Source organism: Erpetoichthys calabaricus, chromosome 13, assembly GCF_900747795.2.
Source record: "Erpetoichthys calabaricus chromosome 13, fErpCal1.3, whole genome shotgun sequence".
Classification (NCBI taxonomy): domain Eukaryota; kingdom Metazoa; phylum Chordata; class Cladistia; order Polypteriformes; family Polypteridae; genus Erpetoichthys; species Erpetoichthys calabaricus.
This window is the reverse complement of record NC_041406.2, coordinates 65444033-65467763: the sequence shown is the minus strand read 5'-3', so window position 1 is coordinate 65467763 and position 23731 is coordinate 65444033. Positions and strand designations below refer to the sequence as shown.

The window sequence follows — 23731 nt, the reverse complement described above, 5'->3', positions numbered from 1 at the left end:
CAGCAAACATGCTGCTTTGTTCTATGCTAACTAGGGGGCTCCGCCCCCTGCTCGCTTCGCTCACCAACCCCTGGCGTTGGGACATGACAAAGAGTGAGATGTATGAATTAGATATAGAGTAGTGAATTAGATATAGAGTAGTGTGCAGCTTTGGATGATGCGCATAGAAATAAGAAATAGAGTGTTTGGCATATATTAATGTTTAATTGGAATATTTCTTTGTATACAACATTAGTAGTAAAGATGGTGTCTTGTCCTTGAATGAGTCTCCCTTGGCATGGATCATTTATAATTTTAACTCTAACGTCAGATGAACGTCGAACACGTGAGAAGGCAACATAAAGTTGTCCATGTCCAAAAACGGGTTCAGAGAGGTAGATGCCAACCTTGTCCATGGTTTGTCCTTGTGATTTGTTGTAATTTCTGTCCATTTAGGATTGCAGGTCATAGTGATAAACAGATCCGGTTTTCCAAATTTTCTTACGATAGCCATGGCATCTTGGTAATGTTGTTGCATATTGCGTGGGCTGCCTTGAAAGGATGATGGTAGAATAACAGGTTTTCCAGCCGGGTGCTCCATGACGTCAGCATCCCGATTAATGTAGTCCAGCAGCGATTTGTATTTATCGGCTCTAAGTGAAGGCTGGTTGTTTTTTATCCACTGCAGATCATTTGATTCCGCTCGAACATAAACGTCAACGATGTATTGTTGAGTCAGCTTTCCTGCATTGAGTAATGGATTAAAGTCGTCCCTTACTGAGAGTCTGTAGGAGAAATATTCTTTCATGGATACACGTGATCGTCTCTGTGCCTTCTGTTTTTTAATTCTTGAAATTGTAGCACTCAATCCTTCCTGTCCAGTTGGAAATAATATGGGGTATGTTAAAGTATCAAGTAGCGGAAAGCAAATGTCTATGCGTTGGAATGTAGGTGTGTTGTTTTTATCAGGACGTAAATGTAGAACAATATCTCTGTGAAATGGAGGCTCACCATCTTTACTTTGAAAGACAATTGCCACTTCATTAACGACGGGCAGATTGTATCGTCTTGGATCTTGTTCTTTGTCCTTTATCAAGACCAAAGCAATTGTAGTTGCCGCTATACCTTCTGCATTTGCTTTTGTATTTGCCTCCTTTTCAACTTCATGTAGCATTTTTATAGACTTAGCTAATGGGTGATTGTTTATGACATGAGTGACGTTTCTCATTATAAGCTCTGTGCATTGTTTGTTTTCAGGAAGGTTCATGCGTTGATATATTGCTCATCTGGATCTAGGATGTAGATTTGTGCATATTTGCGTTGTTGATTTGTTTCAGGGTGCACTGTTCCAATGCGATGCAATATTTGTCCACATATGCGAAAGCAGTATGGGCCATTGCCTTTTGTTGGCCTGATATGTACTCCGGTAGATGCAAAAGCAAATGAACTATTGTAGGATCTAATGCAGTTCATCAAGTTTTTACTTTCAGGCACATCGTTAGTTAGAAGCTTCTTTAGATATTCAGGATATGAATGTAAAGGAGGCAGTCTAATCTGACCTTTTTGACAACAACGTGTAAATTCATTATTTGTATTGCCAGTTGTTTCTTGTGTGAAGTTAAGTGAATGACAATGATTGCAAATGACATTCATTAATCCCAATGAATTTTCCTCAATAGTGGATTCCTTATTGAAGGCGTTTTCAGCCATTTGGCGTAAGCGTTTAACAGGTGTGTGGCGTTGATGTCCGCGACGGGCATGTTTTGCTTTTTGCGTTTGATTGCCTTTTTGTTGCATGTCCATTATTTGTGACGCGCTATTTATTTCTTTTTTTTTATTCGCTTCGCTTTGCGCAAAGTCCGTTTCAGTCTACGCCGTGCATTGTTTGTATCGAGCCTTGTCCGTTTTTGTATGTCGGTCATTTGAGCTTTGTGCGTTTCGCGTCTTGCTTTTTTTTTTTCTGTCAGTTCATTTGCGCGTTGTACACGTCTCCGTTCATTTATTCTGTCTTTTCGCTCCCTTTTTTGTATGTCTGATACGCGAGCTCTTTCGGTTTGAAATCGTGCTTCTTTCGATGCAGCACTTTGACACGCGCGCTGAATGCGTCTACGTTCATTGTGTCTGTCCATTTGGGCACGTCTCTGTAACGGTGTCACTTGTGCTTTGCGTTTTTTGATCCGAGACATTTTTTCTCCCGGTGTTTCAGAAGCGCGTTTTATGCGCTGCCGTCTATTTTCTTGTTTCTTTCGTGTTCGTGTGTTTGTTCCCATTATCCTTTCCGAATCGTTTTGTACCCGTGACCGTGTATTCATGACTTGTTTCTTTCTCAGCATGCGAAATATGGATAAGTAATAAGGAGGATCGCACTCACTGTTAATATGTATCCTTTTCTGCAGTTGAACGGTTAATAGTGCTTTATTGAAAGGACATACACCTATGCTGACACCTATGCCGACACCTATGCTGCCTAGTGTGAAGGTGTCGACGTTCACTTTAGAATATGTGGCTTTGGGTGTCACTTCTTATGGATGTGTGGGGGGGATTGTTGTTGCGCGAGCGTCTTCTTTCTTTTTGTGTTCCTGTGTCTTGTTTGAATCCCCCTCTTTGTGTGTGTCCCGTCCCTTGCCTGTAGGGTCTGTGGGGTGGTTTTGTGTTCTTTTTTTTTGTCTTCCATGGGCTTGTTGAATCCCCCTCTTGGTGTATGTCCCGTCCCGTCCTGTCCCGTGCCTGTAGGGTGGGGGGGGGGGGTGTGGTCGTGCCTTGCTGTTGTGCGCTCGTCTGTTCTTTTTTTTTGGTGTGTTTAGTTTCGTGTGCAATGTGTTTCGTGCTTTGCCCGCATTTGACTACTTTTTTATGTGCCTTTTCCTTTTTTCGGTGCTTGTTGCGCCTCATTTCTGTGACTCCTTTTTGTATGTGCTCACTCCTTTTTTCTGTGGTCTTGTCCGCCTCTTGCGGCCCCTCATCCGCCTTTGTCGCCCTCTTTTGTCCTCCTTTCTCCGACTCTCGCGGACTCTTTTTGCGCCTGCCTCTGCGCCTCATCCGGCCCTGCTCCGCCTTTTCGCTGCGCCTCTCGCGGACCCTCATCCGCCTCTCTCGCCCTCTTTTGTCCGCCTTTCTCGGCTCCTCAGCCGACTCTCGCGGACTCTTTTTGCGCCTGCGCAGTACGTCTTTTTGCAGCTACGGCCCATGGCCGGATGTGCCTGCGTCCATCATCCGGTGTAGCATTCTCGGGTAGTAATATGGATGAGTTGCAGTGCAATAGAGCAAGACCAGATAGTCTAGTGGTTTAACCTGCTTTTTTAAATGTCATAGAATGAGGAAATATAGAGGTTTGCCTGCTTATTTTTATAACTTGTACGGTGTTCTGAGGAGAAACAAGATTGGGCACATGAAAATTTTGTATTGGCTTAGTACTCTTGATGCAAATGTTAACACAATGCTGTTTATGCAATGGGTAGAAGTAATTAAAAAAATAAAATTACTAGCTTATCTTTACTAATACAATTACAGACATTAGTAAAAATCAAGGCTATTTTTTCTCAATTCACAGAATATTTGTTGTGAGCACATTTGAGTGTGGTGTACTTTTTTCCAATGTGGTAGTGAGAACTTTTGTCCTTGGGAGGGCTGACCTTGGTAATGACATAGTCATATGCTAGAAGATGGCATCCAGTGGTTATTTGTGCTTATACAACCAATAACAACAACATTTATTTATATAGCACATTTTCATACGAACAATGTAGCTCAAAGTGCTTTACATGATGAAGAAAGAGAAAAAAAGACAAAATAAATAATTAAAAATTAGGGAACACTAATTAACATAGAAATAAAAAGTAAGGTCCGATGGCCCAGGGAGGACAGAAAAAACAAAAAAAAAAACTCCAGATGGCTGGAGAAAAAAATTAAATCTGCAGGGGTTCTAACATAAACAACCTCAATCAGTCCCTCATTGTATTCAGGGTTCTCATGAAAGAATTTGATGATGATGGTCATGTGGACTTCTGGCCTTTAATCATCAATGTAAGGACATCACGGTGCTTTGATTAGGTGGTGGTGGCGCATATCGCCACCACAGAAAACCGGAAAAAGAACAGAAGGGAAAGTAGGGTTAGATACGGATACAACCAGGAAAGCAGCAGATGACATAACCTAAGGAAGCAGTTGATATTCCTCAATCCATCTGCATAAACTACCTTGTAATCTGATGGATAATCCTATGTTTTATCATTGATGATGTGTCCAAATCCTTTAGGAAAAATACAGTTTAGCTACTATAGCTTTAACTGGCCAGATCAGTGACATTCAGGAACAGGTTGAGTGATGACCAAGAAGGATTGTGACAGCTGGTGAGATGGGGCAGGATAGAGAGATTGAACCATGGGTTAGGGCTGACAGTCAGAAAAGGGATTCAAGCAGCTATGAAAAGCCAACAGCAAATGCTTGGGCAGAATGAGTGCTCTAACCAGATGGATCATAACATAGCAAAACAGGAAGAAGATGGAATTAGTAGTACTAGTGCCATGTATATCTGTGGAAAGATCTACAAGAACCTGCAGGCCTTTAAGATCCACTAGGCCAAGTTGAAATGACTGAAAAGGAGCAACCAGCACAAATCTGAAAGAACTGTCTTTGATGAGGTTGAGGAGGAGCACAGCCTGAACCAAACCCACAGCTTTCTAGCAGAGTGGCATGGAAGAATGAGAATAAAGAACACAGTGCTTGTGTCTCAAACCCCTCTAAATGATCAAAAATGGCTGCTCGAAGCAGAGGAACAGTGAGAAGCTGGTATACCTAGAGCTGACAAATACCTCCAGAAAACTTATCATGGCCCAGAGAAGGGAGTAGGATTTAAGGCACTGCAGGGTTTAAGTTACCCCACTAAGTCCACTTTTAAATTCTACAACATGATCAGTCATCAGAACAGCTTGTGAAAGCTCAGCCCTGGATGAAGCTGAGTGCCCTGTAGGGTCTAGAAATTTTGAATTTGTTAGGCTTTTAGTTAATAAATGGTATTGAAACAAATTCATTCTTGAATATAAAGTTATATAAATTTCCTGTTCCCTGTTTGCCATAATTACTCCTTCACTTCACACATTCTCACTGTAGATTCACACCAAGTTAAATTTGACGGACTCTTTTTGATTGATGAACCCTTCAGCTAAATAATAATCTTTTTTTCCTGTCATCCATTGCAGTCCAGGCTAGACTACCTTACATTTTTATTTCACAGTTGCTTTTCTCTTCTGCCATGGATGCTTCTTTCAGTACATACTATACATTTCTGCATCTCTGTTGGATCAAAAATGTACCCTTTTACAGCTTTACTTGCTTCCCTTCTGGCATTTACTACAATATATGCACTGGCATGGCAGTCCAATACCTCATTAATGCGAAATGCTCAATTTCTAGAACAGTTCTTTCAAATTGATAATTTTATTTCCATCAATGCTAGTTTGATTAGCAAAATAAAGCACAAATTACAACATGGCTACATGTTTTGCTAGAGGTTGCTCTGGTTTGAGATGGCATAATATTTCAGAACTGGAAATGTAGCCTTTTCATCAATACAATACAATTTATTTTTGTATAGCCCAAAATCACACAAGAAGTGCCGCAATGGCTTTAACAGGCCCTGCCTTTTGACAGCCCCCACCCTTGACTGTCAAAGAAGACAAGGAAAAACTCCCCAAAAAAACACTTCTAGGGAACAAAAATGGAAGAAACCTTGGGAAAGAGAGACCTCTTTCTCCAGGCAGGTTGGGTGTACAGTGGGTGTCAAAAAAGGGGGTAAATACAATACACAGAACACAAGTAATCCTCAATACAATATAATAGTGCAATAGAAATATTACAAGTACAGAGCAGAATTCAACAGTAGATGATATCGCATAATACGATTTGGATTTGTTCAGAGAGTGAACATCACTAGAGAGTGTCTTGATGTGGCAAAAGGTAAGCGCGAATTATTAATTAGTCAGACCAGAATGGAATTCAACTCTCTTGCTCTTTCCACTGTGCTGAGTTTGAAATCCATTGCATATGTGTGTTCCATTATGTGTCTGGTGCAGAGCCTGGGAAACATCTGGCCCTAATACTTTACCAGTAAAGTGACTCACTCCTTATAGGCCTATGCCATCAAAATGGGTCACTTCTCCTTACTAGTAATCCATATAAAACGAATAAGCATTTCTTGAAATTCTATTCTGAGATATTTGCTGAAAATTCTCTTCCTGAAATTGTCTCATGTCATGATTTGTGTATTATGTGTTGCCATTTTCACATATAATTTCTCCAACCTTGTCCAGTCCCACTGCCCTCTTCCCATTTAACACAGAGAAGGCTGTTCTTTAGATGATTTAGGGTTTTCTTGGGCATGTCTTAGAAGAAAGGTGGTGTGTATAAAGTTGGTCAAGACATCTTTCCCTATTCCCCATCACATCATCATGTGCTATCATGCTCACAAAACTCAGAAGTTTTCTACCATTCTGCATTCATAAAGGCGTTAGACAGGGATTTCTCCAACTACGTTTACTTGTTACCTGTATCTCTTTTAATCAACAAACTCATCTTCCTTCATCTGTCCCAATAGTAACCTATGCATTGAGTTTTCAATCACCATACATAATGCTATTAGCAATGATGGTAATGTTCTAAGGGTTGTTAAAGATTCCTAGTCTACTGTTTTCTTTCATTCTTTTTTGAGCAATTGTTAAAATGGATTTTGTTCCCCAATTTAATTTTGTTAGTGCTGTACTCTCCCCCAACCACCTTCTAATTTTGGTCAGAAGTTTAAAATTTCTTTTCTATTTTAAACAGTAAGGCTGTCATAACTGATGTACACTCCATCTCTTTTTCTTCATGGTCCTGTCATGTTAGCAACACACTTTTGAGAGCTTCAGGTTCCTGGAATTTCATTCCTTAAGGACCAAGTTTATTTTTCAGCACGTTCATTCTTTTACCTCAAGCTGAGATCAGCCCATAAGACATCTTCATTATCTTCTTAGTCTTCTTTTTTTTTCTTTCCAACACTGTATTAATGTTTTAATGCTCCTTATCTTCTGGAAAAAGACATTTCTTGTGCTTCACATGCTGTATTAGATAAAGGTTCTTACCAGCGCCTCACTATTTGTTCTGGTTGGGACCAAGTTTATTTTCAGCACGTTCGTTCTTTTACCTCAAGCTGAGATCAGCCCATAAGACATCTTCATTATCTTCTTAGTCTTCTTTTTTTTCATTCCAACACTGTATTAATGTTTAATGCCCCTTATCTTCTGGAAAAAGCCATTTCTTGTGCTTCACATGCTGTATTAGATAAAGGTTCTTACCAGCGCCTCGCTATTTGTTCTGGTTGGTTCCTTAATCAAACCTGTACCTTTTTATTTGTGCTGGTATAATATTTTTAAGAATATCTGGAATAAAAAAAAAAACAAACCACCAACATTAGATTTGATTAAATAAACTTTATTAATCCCCACATACTTGGTTTAAAAACATAACACTACTGAAGACAGGACACTTGGCCAGTATATCAGGGAGAGGCAGGTCTTCAAAAGCATAATGCCATGTAAAAAGGGCTTCTGGGTTGTGGGCTACTTTCATTTTACTGGAGAAATTGATTGAACAATATTTCAGCAAAAAATGCATGCATTTTGTACATTTGAGTGTGCAACTGGATGACATGGATTTGGAAACATGTAACATGACATTTTTTCATGGACATTTTATATTGTTTGGTGTTGTCTGGCTTTGGTCACTGCCAGCTTCCATTAAAGGATATACTTTGGTAAATCCATTCTGCATGAAAACATGAGATTGAAATTTTTTTTCAGCCATTATTACAAACCGCATGGGATAAGTAACATTTAAATAAAATGCCATTTTTTGGATGGAATATTACCTTAAAATCAAGGAGGAAAATAATGTCTATGCCTTTTGAGCTAGTGGCTCCAAAAAAGATGCAGTTGCTTGGCAGTTGAAAACTTCACAGTCATTTGTATGCACTGATTCCTCTCCTTTTATCTAATCTCCAACTTGCTTATCCAACTCAGGATTGCAGGGAGGCAGTGCCTGTCATGTTATCTTTCAGTGCAAGATGGGCACTAACCCTGGACAGGATGACAGTACTTTCTAACCTCAAGGTTTAATTCATTTGTATTTACTTACGATTGATAAGCTTATAGCATTGACTGTTAGCAATTCAAGCTGTGTATATGTTTATGTAATGAATTTTGCCATGTTTAAAGGGCAGTGACAACATAGTGACATTTTGTCTAGATGTAAGACGAGCTATTAAGGTATGCTGTTGGAGTATGCAATTTCAATTCACATTGTAAAACATCTGTAGCTGCAGTTAATAGTGCTGAAGGGTATTAAAACATAATGTATCACAATGGATTGTTTTAAAATTGCCTTTTTCTATGTTACTCTTTTGTTATATTGTTTCCAATATCAGGGTACACAATTTATGCATAGTTTGTTTAGTAAATACACCATGGGTAAAGGGATCAAACATTTTCTCAAGAGGCAAAAATGTATTGCCTTTCTTTAGCAAAAAAACAAATGCTGTGCTTTTATAGGCAGAAATGGGGTGACTGATGTCTGATCTGTAACTGCCAAATTCTTTTTCATTGAGAGGCATTTTTCTCTGTCAGAAGCTCTACAGCTGCTGCTGAATTTGTTTTTCTTTGCAATTCCCAGCAAACGTCTGTATTGTAAAGCTCCCAATTAGAAATGTTGAAGCCGGTTTTGCATAAATTACCATTGATGAAACGTTACACCTTATTCATTGTATGTTTTCAAGAATGAAAAGAATGCAGTGTATGCAAAATGGTTCTTTGCATTTTGTTTTGTGAATAGTTTTCTAATAAAAAGTACTGACTTTCTTCTAATTCCTCTTTTAGGAAGAACTGAGGGAAATGAGAGAGCAGCCCATTGACCCCCAGGCTGAGCAAGAAATAATTAATAGCATTGATGAAGTTTATTTTTCAAACGATTCCTTTGATGTTGTAAATTATGAGCTGGAGGTAAGAATGATTTTCTAATTTAAACTTAAAAATGTAGTCAACTTTCCTGAACTGAACTGATCGGTTAATGCTGTTCCAACTTGGAGTTCATCGTTCTGGCTTTGAATCTTGCACCTGGTCTCCTTCTGTTTGAAGTATGCATGATCTCCCTGTGTGTGTATGTGGTTTTATCTGGTAGTCTGTTTTTTGTTTCTCCTACATCCCAAAGAGGAGTTTGTTTGATTAATAGGCCTTTCCAATCTGGCTCTGTGTTGTGTTTCCATTAAAGAGGACTGGTGCTCTGTCAGGGATTGAACCTGATGCTACAGGAAGATGCTGGAGTGAAATGTAACTGAGTTAAACAGGTTTAGGGATGTTTATATTTTGATATAATTTCTGACTTTTTTGTGTTGATTTGTGTTTACTTTTTCAAATAATTACCTTAACAGTCTGATAGCTGTTTACATTTAGTTTGGATTTTGAAATGAATGATAATAAATCATGATAATAATTGTAATTATTAATAATTGTACATCCAAACATGTTTTTGTGTTTTATGTAGTTCATAAAGCCAGCTTATGTGTTTCTGCTTGTTGAATGAGCAATCAGCCCAGCAGAACTCCCATTGGCAAGCTAAGACTAAACACTACTAATGCCACTTAATCTGTTATTGCAGTGCATCCGAATTAAAATGCAAATGTTCTGTTTTGTTAGTGAGACAAGATAATTTTTAACAAATGGTCATCTTCTATAATGATATTTTCACTTACAGTCTCATATAGTGTCAATTGTTATTGGAACTTTAATTTCAAGATTTCCATCCATCCATCCATTTTCCAACCCGCTGAATCCGAACACAGGGTCACGGGGGTCTGCTGGAGCCAATCCCAGCCAACACAGGGAACAAGGCAGGGAACCAATCCCGGGCAGGGTGCCAACCCACCGCAGGACACACACAGACACACCCACACACCAAGCACACACTAGGGCCAATTTTAGAATCGCCAGTCCACCTAACCTGCATGTCTTTGGACTGTGGGAGGAAACCGGAGCACCCGGAGGAAACCCACGCAGACACGGGGGAGAACATGCAAACTCCACACAGGGAGGACCCAGGAAGCGAACCCGGGTCCCCAGGTCTCCCAACTGCGAGGCAGCAGCGCTACCCACTGCACCACCGTGCCGCCATTTCAAGATTTAAATATGCAAAATATAATCCAGAAACAGCCTTTAAATTGTAAATTTAGCTCTCTCTTTTTCCTCCTTTTTTGTTGCTTGAAACTTTTTACTTTTTTTTTCTGTCATGTTCCAATGTTTAAAAAGTGCTTTACCTGTTTGGCAGCCAACTTAAAGTTGCAATTGTTCATATAATTTCCTCAGTTGAATATGAGTGTCCTCTTTATTATACAGACTATGGGGATGTCTCTGAGGGAGACACTGTTTTAAGTTTGGGATGAAGTCCCCATACCCCCCAAATTTAGTACTTTTCTCAGATTCATCTGTTAAGTCATTTGTGTTGTGTTAAACATTCATGGGTCAGTCTTAATGGGCATTTCATAGCTTTAAATCACATAAAGATGTGGCCAAGGATGCATTGTTTTTAGATATGTGAATCTAGACTGGCTTACAATGAGGCTAAAGTCTGAAAGGGGTCTTGCATTTGCATTTATTGTCAAAGACACAAAAACACTGAATCATTGAACACCTAACTGATCTGGCATTCATTGTTCTTAGCATCTTTTAAAAATATCTAACTTTATTTTTATTTCAGATCTTGGGTGATAAACCAATTGATTATTTGCTTTGTTTATGTAATTTTTGAAAATTATAAATTATTTTATTTCAGATTGTGCATATGCCAAGCCAAGGAACCTTAGCATCAGTCCATTTACTTAAAAGAGTTGGTCAATTATTGAAAGCTAAACTGTCCTAACAATGGATAGTTGTGGCAATTAAAGACCACCTAGCCTAAATATGTTAGTTTTATTTTTTACATGATGTCACCATTACTGTGTCCTTGACTCACTGAAGGTTAAGATAGTTAAACTTGTTTTTTAATTCATAAATAATACATTCTATGACAATGTGCAATTTAAAGCAAATAAATAAATGCATCTATCAAATATATATTTAGAAAGCTATTTAAAAGCCTAATGTGTACGCAATTTCCAATCTAATTATTACTTCTCCTTTCCAGGTGACAGCGCTGATTGTGCACAAAAGCTGAGACATGATTTTATGTTTCTGTTTTTTTAATATTGAATTGTTTGTGTAATTGTTAGTGATTTTGGTATGTTGTCTTGCAACCTAGCAATCTATACCATATTTATTGGTTTTCCCAAGTATTATAGCAACAGTGTTTGTGTTACACAAAATTGAAACAATTTAATATGCATAGGGAAGCAATTATTAAAAATGTTTTTAACTTAAAGTAGAACTTATTTCTACTTTATAGAAAAAAATTATTATGCTTGAAGGAAATATGGTAAATTTAAATTAATATGTAGTTCATTTTCATTTTAAAATTTTAATTAGCAGCCCTAATGAGAACACACCCTTATTTCTGCAAATGCAGAGACCAAAGTTTATTTTAGCAGCTTCCGAATCCCATGCTCTTGAAGCTACTCCCACAAGAGACAGAATCCAGTTTTCTTTTCATGGACATGAAGCTGAACTGTTGGATTGAATCTCTGCTCTAGTACTCCAGCATTGGCTTTCCTAATAAGATGGTGGAGAGAAATTCCCCAGTAAATTGAATGTCCTGTTACTCATTGTCTTAATAGGAATCCAACTTAACAGTCTTCAGTGTTCTTGATTGAAAGGCAAGGTAACGTTCTTGGTTTCATTAACATTGACATCCGTCTGTATATGTAAAGCCTTATGTCTGAGCGTATTGTTAAATATGTAGGTGTCATACTCATACTGGCCTTCTTTAAACCTTCAGACACAGTTGTTCACTTCCAACTTTGCCTTCCGCAGTACAGAAACCAGGACTGAATTGATTGATTTGATTCGAACCTAGTTTTGTAAAACTTGCCTTGCTTGTATGGAATGTTTTTTGATTTTAGATAAATTCAATTAAAAAAAAAAAAGAAACCATGACTCAATATTGCTTGTGGCTGCATGAGCCACTTTGATGATGTAGATGGGGATAAGCAAGAGCATGTACATTTAATCATAAAACTCAAAAGTAGGTAACTCAAAAAACAGGTACCGTTATTGTCTCTATATTTATAAAAAATGTAACTAAAATTCTTAATATATTGTGGAAAAAAGCAGAAAGACACACAAAAAAAAAAGGTTTAGGGATCCTCCTCGTATATTAACGATATTCTTTTCCTAATAAGGATCGGGCAAGAGAGTAGTCTACGAAGACTGAGTCTGGATTGTGACTGACTGTGGGAGGCAAGTGGTTGGCTTTAAATTCAAGGGGCAGGAACAGGAGGGTCCAATGGGACTAGGCAGAAGTGAAGTCAATTGGAGGGTATGGTCCAGAGACGGAAGTGGAACGCGCTGGTTTTTAGGTGTTTTTTCTTTCCTGTGATCTGCAGAGGTGGGGGAAGAGATATTAGTAAACTTTCTCACCCCGTGAGTCAACTCTTTACCCTTAGTTAAACCCCTTGACTGCTTCCCATGCACACGTATGTAACAATATATAAAATAGATGTTAAATAGATATTGTATGTGTTCCTTAAAGTTCTCATTCTATTCTACTCTTCTATTAATTATATGTCTACTGTATGTTGTGTAAGCTCATATTGATTTATATTTTATTACTTATTCATTATTATTCTTACTTAATTTGGTTTTTTTCCTTGTAACTATTTTTTTTACATCTTAGAGAAAAGCCAAGCAAAATGACACCTTTTATTGGCTTTCGAGTTGCCTCGAAAGCTTGCATATTGTAATCTTTTTAGTTAGCCAATAAAAGGTGTCATTTTGCTTGGCTTTTCTCTACATTCATAATGGCTAACACGGTACAACACCCTAGTTTTACATCTTATAAAGCACTTTGAGCTATATCCCATGTATTATATGACAATGTGCTATAGAAGTAAATGTTGTTGTCGGTCCCATAAGTATTAACTAATAACAGGCCGGAGGTTAAAATACATTTTCCTGCTTTATACTTCTTTTCTGTAAACCACTAAACAAAAGCAAAATATAAAAAGACAAACAAAAAGTGAAAAACACTATATTCCAAACTCTAAGCAAAATGAAGTGATAGACTAGATTGTTTATTTATATTAAGACTTTTGAAACAACATTTTAAAGGCCTGAATTAAGCCAGAGTCCCCATTTTATATCTCCTTTTCTTCTCATCATGAGACTGGTGCAAAAGTGCTGGTATAAAGTTAAAGGCAGGCATGAACAGCATATAAAAGGTGAGCTCAAGGGTATCACCAGGCCTCTACTTTACAGTAGGTACAATTGTGTAAATGTACAGGATAAACATGAGAAAGTAAGATCCATACAAATGTCACATACAGCTTCATCATATGCAATGCTCTATGATATTTTTTCATGTCCCAAGTGTTTAAAAAAGGCATTTACTGCCTTCTAGTAACATCTATTAAGGATATAGTATAAACATATGAAGAGCAGAAAATCACTACATGTTGCATTCTTGTTTTAGTTGGTTGCAGGCTTCCCAAGCTGACATATTCTCTGCTGAAATGCCGTAATGTGAATTTGAGGTGGTGTGGTTATGAGTTTCAGTTAACTCTGCATAGTGAACACAGTTGAACAAGCGGAAAGTTGAAGAGGATAGGCTAAAGAAAATCTTCTTTATTTGAAGAAATCATAAGCGTGCAAAATGTCATAACAGACACGTATATAAGAGACTGATGCTGAAGTGGATGAAACACTCATAAGACCTTCAGGTACCTACACTTTAAAGTTTACCATTACCATGATCATTTCAACAAGTTTGTTGTACAGGGCTCTTCATTTGAAAATTGTCTCAAAAATTTGCTAGACTGTCTATCCAGGCCAAAGAGGAAACTGTTAAGTCTCATAACCTTGATAAGTGTCCATCTTTTGTCTGGTTCTAAGGTGTTTTACTTTGTCATCAAATGGAGTTACAAGTTCAGGTGGCATTGAAGCAGTAATAAAATGGATTAAACAGAGCGACCTTCCTGTTGAAAAGACAGCTTTGTGCTACTTTCTGGAAGAGTTGAAATGCAGTAGCACTTTTTTTGGTTCCTTTATCCTTTGTGTGTAGCTCTGCAGTTTTTCAGATTCCAGTCCATATTGTTGCTTATATCTCGAATATCTTTGTGATTTGAGTGGAATTATTTATGAAAAAGTATTTTTCTGGAAAATGTTGTAGTAATAGAACAAGGAAAGTGCTTGATTTTTTCTTTCACAAGCCTATTTTGCTTTAAGCAAAATCAAAAACGACTGTAAAAGTGATGATCTTTGACTTTTTGCAGGACTGTCAGGGTCCCTGACCCTTTGCCTGGGACTGTCATGTGTAAATGTTTTTTGACTTAAGGAATTACCATACTGAGACTGTGTGTGTAAACTGTATACATTTCTGAAATTATAAATCAAGCAATTTTTCCAAACTTCATTGGGTGAAATAGGGGAAACTAAAACAAAGTCTTACTCTGGCATTCTGCTGTTTTGAAGAATTAATTACTTTGTAAGTCTTTGGCTAAAAATCGAACCAGGATGAATTGCGGCACACCCCAGTACCAGGACTGTTTTTTTTTTTTATTTTGTTTGTTGAAGCTTTTCATCTCAATCCAGTGGTTCACTGTGTAGTGGGTGCAGCAATTCGATGTAAAATTAGTGCTTGCTCCCAAACATCCTTTCATCTTTATCACATCTAGTCAAGTCATGCCTGTACTAAAAACAATTACCAATTTTTTCTCTGCCTACATGTTACAAAGCAAATTAAAAAAAAATCATCTAAACAGCAGGCTTCATATGTACGTTGGACCAAACCAATTAAAGTATGCTGATGACAGAAATTTAAGCTAAGGTAGTCATGGGAGTATAGTAAAGTGATTTTCCATTAAAGAATACAGGAAGCAAGATCCTAGTCTAGTAGCAGAATTCAGGTCTATTACAGGGCACATTAATACACAACAAATTGGGCTGATCTAGAGTTGTCAGCCTAGAAAGAAACTTCATCATTATCATAAACAATTTAACTACCATTTTACTGGTTTAACCAGTTTGGCTGGTTGCCCCTAATCTTTTTCTTTTCCCACTCATGAGGCCCATTCTGTTCATGCTATATCATCTGACACCACTTCAAGCCACACCATCTCTAACTTCCCTCTCTGTCTTATGGACTCCACCTCCATCTTAGTGTACCTCTTCACCCAATAATCCCCTGTCTTTCCCTCTAGATGCCTAGACTACCTTATTGTCTTCCTCGTCATCTCAGCCATCATCTTAATCTCATTTTGTGACACCTCCACCTGATCATTCCCATCTCTGTTTTTTCTAGCTTAACTTTATTGGCCTTGGTGCATTTCTAAAACATATTACTACTCTCCCAGCTTTTTAAAAATTTTTTTTAAAATTTTCCCTTCAGTGTCAGGAAGGCTTATTTAGAAATCAAAAGGGAATAAGGCTCCTGGAATTTATTCCATGTACCTCTCACCCTGACTGTCATTGCTATGCTGGCTCCTCTTTCTTAACTCGGCATTTTACCTAAGTAGCAGAATACTTACTAGTAGTAGTACATTAGCATTATGTAGTCGTTCATTCACTTTCTACAAACAAAGTTCTCCTTTGTTGCTTACAGACTATCCTTCATACCTCTACGTCTTTTATGCACCCATTTCTGACAGCCTGAGCACTGGATTGAGTTTTTCCCAGTATCTGTACTATGCATACCTTCTGTCCCATCATCCCCAGCTGTTATCTTGGTCTTTCCTGTGTTTACTTTGAGGCCTTTCACTTCCAAACAAGCTTTACATTCACCATTATGAAAAACAAAGGATTCAAGAAAAATCAATGGCTGTAAACCCACCTTCACCTCCAAGCTTTTACTGGACCCATCTGCTGTCTCAACCACTGTTTGTGATTCCTCATACACTAACATCACTGTGGTTATTATCCCTGCTTATTATCAGTGTTTTAGCAATTTTACTCACACTATCGTTCTTTACCATCCACGGATACCTCCTCTTACTACCCTTCATGCCTGTGACTTAAATATAGTATCTCCCACAAGCAAGCAATATTATAAGAAATCAAAGGAGACAAACATCCTTTATTTTAATGGGCACCTTTTTATAGCAAACACCATTTCAAGACATTGTACAAGAAAAGTTACACAGTGCAACTATTGATGTATTTCTTACAGCTACTGTAGAACTCAGTTAAACTAATGGACCTGCTTATGGTCCTATTATAAGCATGGGGGAAAAATTGAATTGCAAGCTTTTGTAGTTTAAAATTCAGTTTCTTAGCCGCTATACAACACCTTTGTTCAATACAATAGTAGTTAAAGCATCATAATCCTAAATAATTTATAATCTTCTTAGACAGGTTTATATGCAATATTTCATTAACAGTTGGTTAGCAATACAGTAAATGCAAGGCTTATTTTTGTAATCCCCTAATGCTGTATAATAGTAATTCAATGAGTAACTGAAGATTAACTATATGTCATTTTGTATAATCTGTTCCATGAATATAAAATGGTTTTTCTGTGATGACAACCTGTCCTACCAAAGTCATTTTCAAATAGCACGGAAAAGTGATTTCATAAACACCTTTAATTATCATAGTCTGATACCTTGAATAAAGCAGTTAGGGTTTTTCTTCTGACAAAACTCCTGCTGAAGTGGCAGAATTCTTTCTCCTTGAGGCTTTCCCTTTATCAAGTTAAGATTGATGGATTAGCTGGTTGCAGTCAATGTGAATTGTTATTGGACTTGGCAGCATCATTACTCTATCAGAATTAGAATTCTGGCAGCAGGAAAACAATTACATATTGTGGCCTGTGGGGTTGCAGTTATTCCTTTCACACAACAAATCCCTGAGGTGTAATCCTGAAAGGCACATTATAATCATAGTCAGCTTAACAAAAAGTACTTGCTCTATTTCTGCTTCAAAAGCTAGGCCTGAAATTAATGAAACTTCACTGTAAATACTAATTACCCACTGTGGATGCAGGAAATGTAAGTCTTGAATTAATTTCTTAATGAGTCATTAACAGATTGTATGAATAATTTTCCTCAAGTACTTCTCTAATGCTATGCACTTGCGTAACACTGGTGTCATTCTGTGACCCATGTTAAATTTATTCAAATGCATTTTAAAAGAAAGAACAAGAAAGTTGCATGACAGTAATAGCAAGGCAAATAGATAGATAGATAGATAGATAGATAGATAGATAGATAGATAGATAGATAGATAGATAGATAGATAGATAGATACTTTATTAATCCCAGGGGGAAATTCACATACTCCAGCAGCAAAAAATATTAAATTAAAGAGTAATAAAAAATGCAGGTAAAAAAACAGACAATAACTTGAATAATGTTCAACGTTTACCCCCTCTGGTGGAATTGAAGAGTCGCATAGTTTGGGGGAGGAATGATCTTCTCAGTCTGTCAGTGGAGCAGGACAGTGACAGCAGTCTGTCGCTGAAACTGCTCCTCTGTCTGGAGATGACACTGTTTAATGGATGTAGTGGATTCTCCATAATTGATAGGAGCCTGCTGAGTGCCCGTTGCTCTGCTACGGATGTCAAACCATCCAGCTCTATGCCAACAATAGAGCCTGCCTTCCTCACCAGTTTGTCCAGGCGTGAGGCATCCTTCTTCTTAATGCTGCCTCCCCAGCACACCACTGCGTAGAAGAGGGCACTCGCCACAACCATCTGATAGAACATCTGCAGCATCTTACTGCAGATGTTGAAGGATGCCAGTCTTCTAAGGAAGTACAGGCGGCTCTGTCCTTTCTTGCACAGAGAATCAGTATTGGCAGTCCAGTCCAATTTATCGTCCACCTGCACTCCCAGGTATTTATAGGTCTGCACCCTCTGCACACAGTCACCTCTGATGATCACGGGGTCCATGAGGGGCCTGGGTCTCCTAAAATCCACCACCAGTTCCTTGGTTTTGCTGGTGTTCAGTTGTAGGTGGTTTAAGTCGCACCATTTAACAAAGTCCTTGATGAGGTTTCTATACTCCTCCTCCTGCCCACTCCTGATGCAGCCACGATAGCAGTGTCGTCAGCAAACATTTGCACGTGGCAGGACTCCGAGTTATATTGGAAGTCTGATGTATATAGGCTGAACAGGACCGGAGAAAGTACAGTCCCCTGCGGCGCTCCTGTGTTGCTGACCACAATGTCAGATCTGCAATTCCCGAGACGCACATACTGAGGTTTGTTTGTAAGATAGTCCACGATCCATGCCACCAGGTATGAATCTACTCCCATCTCTGTCAGCTTGTCCCTAAGGAGCAGAGGTTGGATGGTGTTGAAGGCGCTAGAGAAGTCTAGAAACATAATTCTTACAGCGCCACTGCCTCTGTCCAAGTGGGAGAGGGATCGATGTAGCATATAGATGATGGCATCTTCCGCTCCCACCTTCTCCTGGTATGCGAACTGCAGAGGGTCGAGGGCGTGTTGGACCTGTGGCCTCAGGTGGTGAAGCAGCAGCCGCTCCATGGTCTTCATCACATGTGATGTTAGAGCGACAGGCCGGAAGTCATTCAGCTCACCAGGACGTGATACCTTTGGGACTGGGATGATGCAAGAAGTTTTCCAAAGCCTCGGGACTTTCCCCTGTTCCAGGCTCAGGTTGAAGATGCGCTGTAGAGGACCCCCCAGCTCTGATGCACAGACCTTCAGCAGTCGTGGCGATACTCCATCTGGACCTGCTGTTTTGCTGGCACGAAGTTTCCTTAGCTCTCTGCTCATTTGCGCTGCTGTAATTGTGGGTGGGGATGTCTCTCCTATGTTGGTATCAGCAGAAGGATGTGTAGAGAGTGCAGTACTCCGAGGTGAGAGTGGGTTAGGGTGGTCAAACCTGTTAAAGAAGATGTTCATTTGGTTTGCTCTCTTCACGTCTCTCTCGATGGTGGTACCCCGCTTTGAGCTGCAGCCAGTGATGATCTTCATCCCATCCCACACTTCCTTCATGCTGTTGTTCTGCAACTTCTGCTCCAGCTTTCTCCTGTACTGCTCTTTCGCCGCCCTGAGCTGGATTCGGAGTTCCTTCTGCACGCGCTTGAGCTCATGCTGATCACCGTCTTTAAAGGCCCTTTTCTTCTGGTTCAAAAGGCCCTTGATGTCACTTGTAATCCATGGCTTGTTGTTAGCATAGCAGCGTACAGTTCTTACTGGAACTACAGTGTTCATACAGAAGTTGATGTAGTCAGTAGTGCAGTCAACAACCTCAATGTTCTCTCTATGTGATCCCTGCAGGATATCCCAGTCTGTAGTTCCAAAACATTGTCTCAGAGCATTCTCAGCCTCCGGGGTCCACTTCCTGAATGATCGTGTGGTTACAGGTAGGACTCTCACTTTTGGTTTGTAGTGAGGCTGAAGCAGAACCAGGTTATGATCTCTTTTCCCAAGCACAGGCAGCGGGGTGGCACTGTATGTGTCTTTAACGTCTTATTTCCCAGGGTGTTGCAGTCCACATACTGGGAGAATGCAGGTAATGTTTTGTCCAGCGTCACATGGTTAAAGTCTCCAGCGATTAGCACAAGTGCCTCGGGGTGCTGCGTTTGTAACTTAGCAACAGCAGAATGGATGATGTCACTCGCTGTCTCCACATCCGCCCGAGGAGGAATATACATAAAGAAATAAACAAAGATATAAATGACCTGAGTAAATGCAGTGATATTTGTAATGCTTTACAGGTAAACATATTACAGGAATTTATTGTAAGAGTGCACACATTTAAGTTAATTGAAAATAGCATTCATTCATTCATTCATTCTATAAACCTGCTTTGTCCATATCATGGTCACAAGATGCTGGATCGTAGACTATTTTGGCAACAGCAGTAGCAAGGTAGGAAGCAACCATGATCTAAACCCAAGTGCTTAACAGAACATTTTTTAAGTTTAGTTTAAGGCAGCTTTGATATACAGTAATTCAGTTTTTTTTCTCATATTGTGGTCTATTCTTTTTACCGGTTGTTTTGTCTTGGTACAGTAATATATTACTCTACTTTCCCCTTTTGTAGTATTAATATGTAGCCCAGGGGTAGGCAACGTCGGTCCTGGAGTGCCACAGTATGTGTAGGTTTTTGTTCCAACCCAGTTCCTTAACGAGAACTCAATTATTGCTGATGAAGCACATATTGCTTAAGTGACATTTTAATGCTTCATTTTAGTGGTCTCGCTTGTTAAGGTTCTCCAACCTTAATTGCTTATTTCAATCTTAAACTGCTGCATTCAGTGTTTTAATTGCTCCTTATTAGCAATAAGATGTAAAAGACAAAGCAGCCAGCAGTTCTCCAGCTAGCTTTTTTCCAATTACATCTGTGTGTGTTCATCATGCACGGTTTGATTTAATAAAACACTTAATAGAAAAATGTGACAGACTGAAAATGATCTGTTTTAGGCTTCAAATCATTTGGATGATATCCTTGGAAAGGAAAAAAATCTACGATATAAAAGCCTTACATTGCACAGACTAACAAGCCATAAAATTAAATAAGGTCTGAGATTGGCAATGATTGGTTTCTAATTAAGCAATTGGGTTGGAATTAAAACCTGTAGCCACTGTGGCTCACCAGGACCGACATTGCCTACCCCTGTTTTACATCTTATTGCTAATAAGGAGCAATTAAAACACTGAATGCAGCAGTTTAAGATTGAAATAAGCAATTAAGGTTGGAGAACCTTAACAAGCGAGACCACTAAAATGAAGCATTAAAATGTCACTTAAGCAATACGTGCTTCATCAGCAATAATTGAGTTCTCGTTAAGGAACTGGGTTGGAACAAAAACCTGCACATACTGTGGCACTCCAGGACCGACGTTGCCTACCCCTGATGTAGCCTTTGTCAGAATGCCTCAGATCTCCCAGACTTACCACTGTTTATAAGGTACTGTACCATATAACTTCTCCCCACCTTCCCTTCTAGATGTATAACCTCTGGCAATTAGGTGTAGTAAAAGACAAGCAGGAGTCAAGTTACAATTTGAACAATGTAGTATTGATAATATTCATAAATAATAACAATATGCAAAGTACATTTGAATACGGGGAACCATACAACCTGATAAATGGTGATGTGTACTTTCAGGCGGCACACAGACTTGTTAGTTACTTAAAGGCATCATTTTGTGGTCAGCTTTCTTAAGAACAGGCTGCATGCCTGTCTCAATATGGCTGCTGAGCTGTGCTCTTCATTGTGTTGTCCTTTTCAGTTCATGGTAAGGGGGGGGGGGGGTTAAAGAAAGCAAATTTATAGGTTTTCTGTCCAACCTCTGGAGCCAATAGGGCATTGTGGTACTTAACCCTTTAACCGCCAACTCCCTAAATATTCCCCACGCCAGGCGAAATCTGAACAATTTTCGTTTTTTTTACTTTTTTACATTTTTTTTACATTTTTTACATTTATTCAAGCAGTATTGACCACTAAATGTTGTGCAAGTTCTAGAAATGGGCAAACACATAATAAAGCACAAAATGTACCTTTTCTCAGGCTTCTGGATTTATTGTCAACTACAAAAACGGAACAGTCAAAAGTAATTCAAAAGTCAAAAGTAGTTCAGTCAATCATAGTTTCATTCCCAGTATTTGAGTTTGCTGTGCCACAGGCCAAAGCAGGGAACTGCACAAAGTCCTGGATTGCTGGGACACTTTGAGCAGAAGGTCTTGACGTCTCTACGCTGACCCTTCTTTGAACAGACATGACAGCGTTTTTCTGACAGTCCAAAGTCCTTACATTCATCTGGCAACACTGCTGAAATACTACTCATAGGATCCTCTTTGCCAGTGTATACACGAAATCTATAAATGTAACCTGAATTCTCAGCTAAGCAAAACATCTTGATACCAAACCGTGCCCTTTTCAATGGTAGATACTGTCGAAACTGTAAGCGGCCCTTCCACGACAATAAACTTTCGTCAACTGCAACTGACGGTCCTCGCATGTAGGGCAACTGAAATGCTTCAAATAAATGATCAATCAAAGGACGTAGCTTGAACAAGTGGTCGCGGTTTGGATCTTTCTTATCTGGCTCATTTCTGTTGTCATTCAAATGAAAGAATTTCAGCAGCAAAGAGAATCGGTTACGTGTCATGACAGCTGCAAAAATAGGTGTTGCATACATAGGATCTGTAGACCAGTACATCTCAATATCTGGTTTTCTGATTATTCCCATCAACATCAAAATCCCAATGAATTTTTTCATTTCGTTTTCATCAGTGTCAAACCAAGCACGAACACGGGAATGTGGAGGTAAATTGGGATTTTTCTCAATAAACTGTGCTGCATACAGATTTGTCTGATGAACAAAAATGTCTGATCAAATCAGGTGACACAAACAGCTCATAAAACTGCTCAGCAGTGTAATTGTTTACATCAACAATAAAGCCACATGTTCCCTCAAACGAATGCAGAAAAGGTAGTTCACCACGGGCAGCAGCCCAGCTGAGATGCTGGGGATACACCCACTCAGCGCCGTCATCCGATGCGTCTTCATTCACAGTATCATGCAGCGCACGTTGCTGCTCGTCACTGTCGCTAAAATCTTCTTCAGAACTGCTACAATCATGATCAGAACTGTCCAAAATCGCCTGCAAAGCCTCACTTGAAGTCAGTTTACGTTTCGCCATATTCACAGCTGTTACATGCGAATCATGTCACATGACCGGCCAAAACAACCACAGACTTGTCGAAATACAACGTAGTAATAATACCCACGCCAAACCGTCAGTTATACTACTTGCCAGGCATTCATATAACCACAGGCAAATGTGCCGGATAATTCCGGCAGTATGGCGTTAGCAATAAAACAACGGTGCCGGATATATCCGGCAGAGGGCGGTTAAGGGGTTAAAGGCTTTTGATACAAGACAGTTCCAGACAGCCATACTCCACACCAATGGGGGGACAGAATATCCTCACACCCTGCCCCCAAAACCATATGTTAAGGTAAAGCTTGGCAGTTAGGCAGCCTGGCTTTCCTGTGGGGGTTGAGAGAGAGTCCTGCAGAGAAACATTTACCAAACTTGTTTGAGGTACTTCATCCAAACCTGTCATAAAATTACAAAGAGACTCATTCCTAAAAGAGGGGAAGGGGTTCTTAAACCATTGCTGTTATTATCAATAATGTAACACTAATATTGCACTGCTTTGTCTAATTTACAAATAAAGATATACAAAATATTTATCATCTTGTATACAAAATTTCACATCACAACACAGGTGAAGGTTGATAATCAAGTACTCATAAGGAAACCACCTCCAGACAGCTTTTACACTCCAAAGTGGGCCACACCCAGTGAAAACAGTACTAAAGGAATTTAGATGAAGCAGATTTTACTGTGAAGTTTTTCCATACTTTGGTTGGGGAATGCAAGAAAATGTCTCACGATATATATGCTATTTTGTAAGCAAAAGCAGTTAGCACTATGGAAATTTAGATAAAGCAGGTTTTAATGTGAAGTTTTGTCATACTGTGGTTGAGGAATACAAGAAAATAATCTCAATAGATGTGCTATTTTGTAAGTAGAATTTAAAGAATAAACAAAAATGTGTAAAACCTGTGCCTTGTATGTTTTAACTGTTTTTAACACTGGGA

General features: G+C 39.0%; 1 protein-coding gene across 4 annotated transcripts in view; it reads left to right on the top strand.

The window, feature by feature from the left end:
* The window catches only part of vps50 (VPS50 EARP/GARPII complex subunit), a 408283-nt gene that overhangs the window by 86358 nt on the left and 298194 nt on the right, over positions 1 to 23731 (top strand). For all 4 annotated transcript variants that reach the window (XM_051936104.1, XM_051936105.1, XM_028817093.2 and 1 more), the window contains exon 3: positions 8883 to 9005. In XM_051936104.1, the coding sequence (XP_051792064.1) occupies positions 8883 to 9005 (123 nt within the window). The remainder of the gene's footprint in view (positions 1 to 8882; positions 9006 to 23731) is intronic.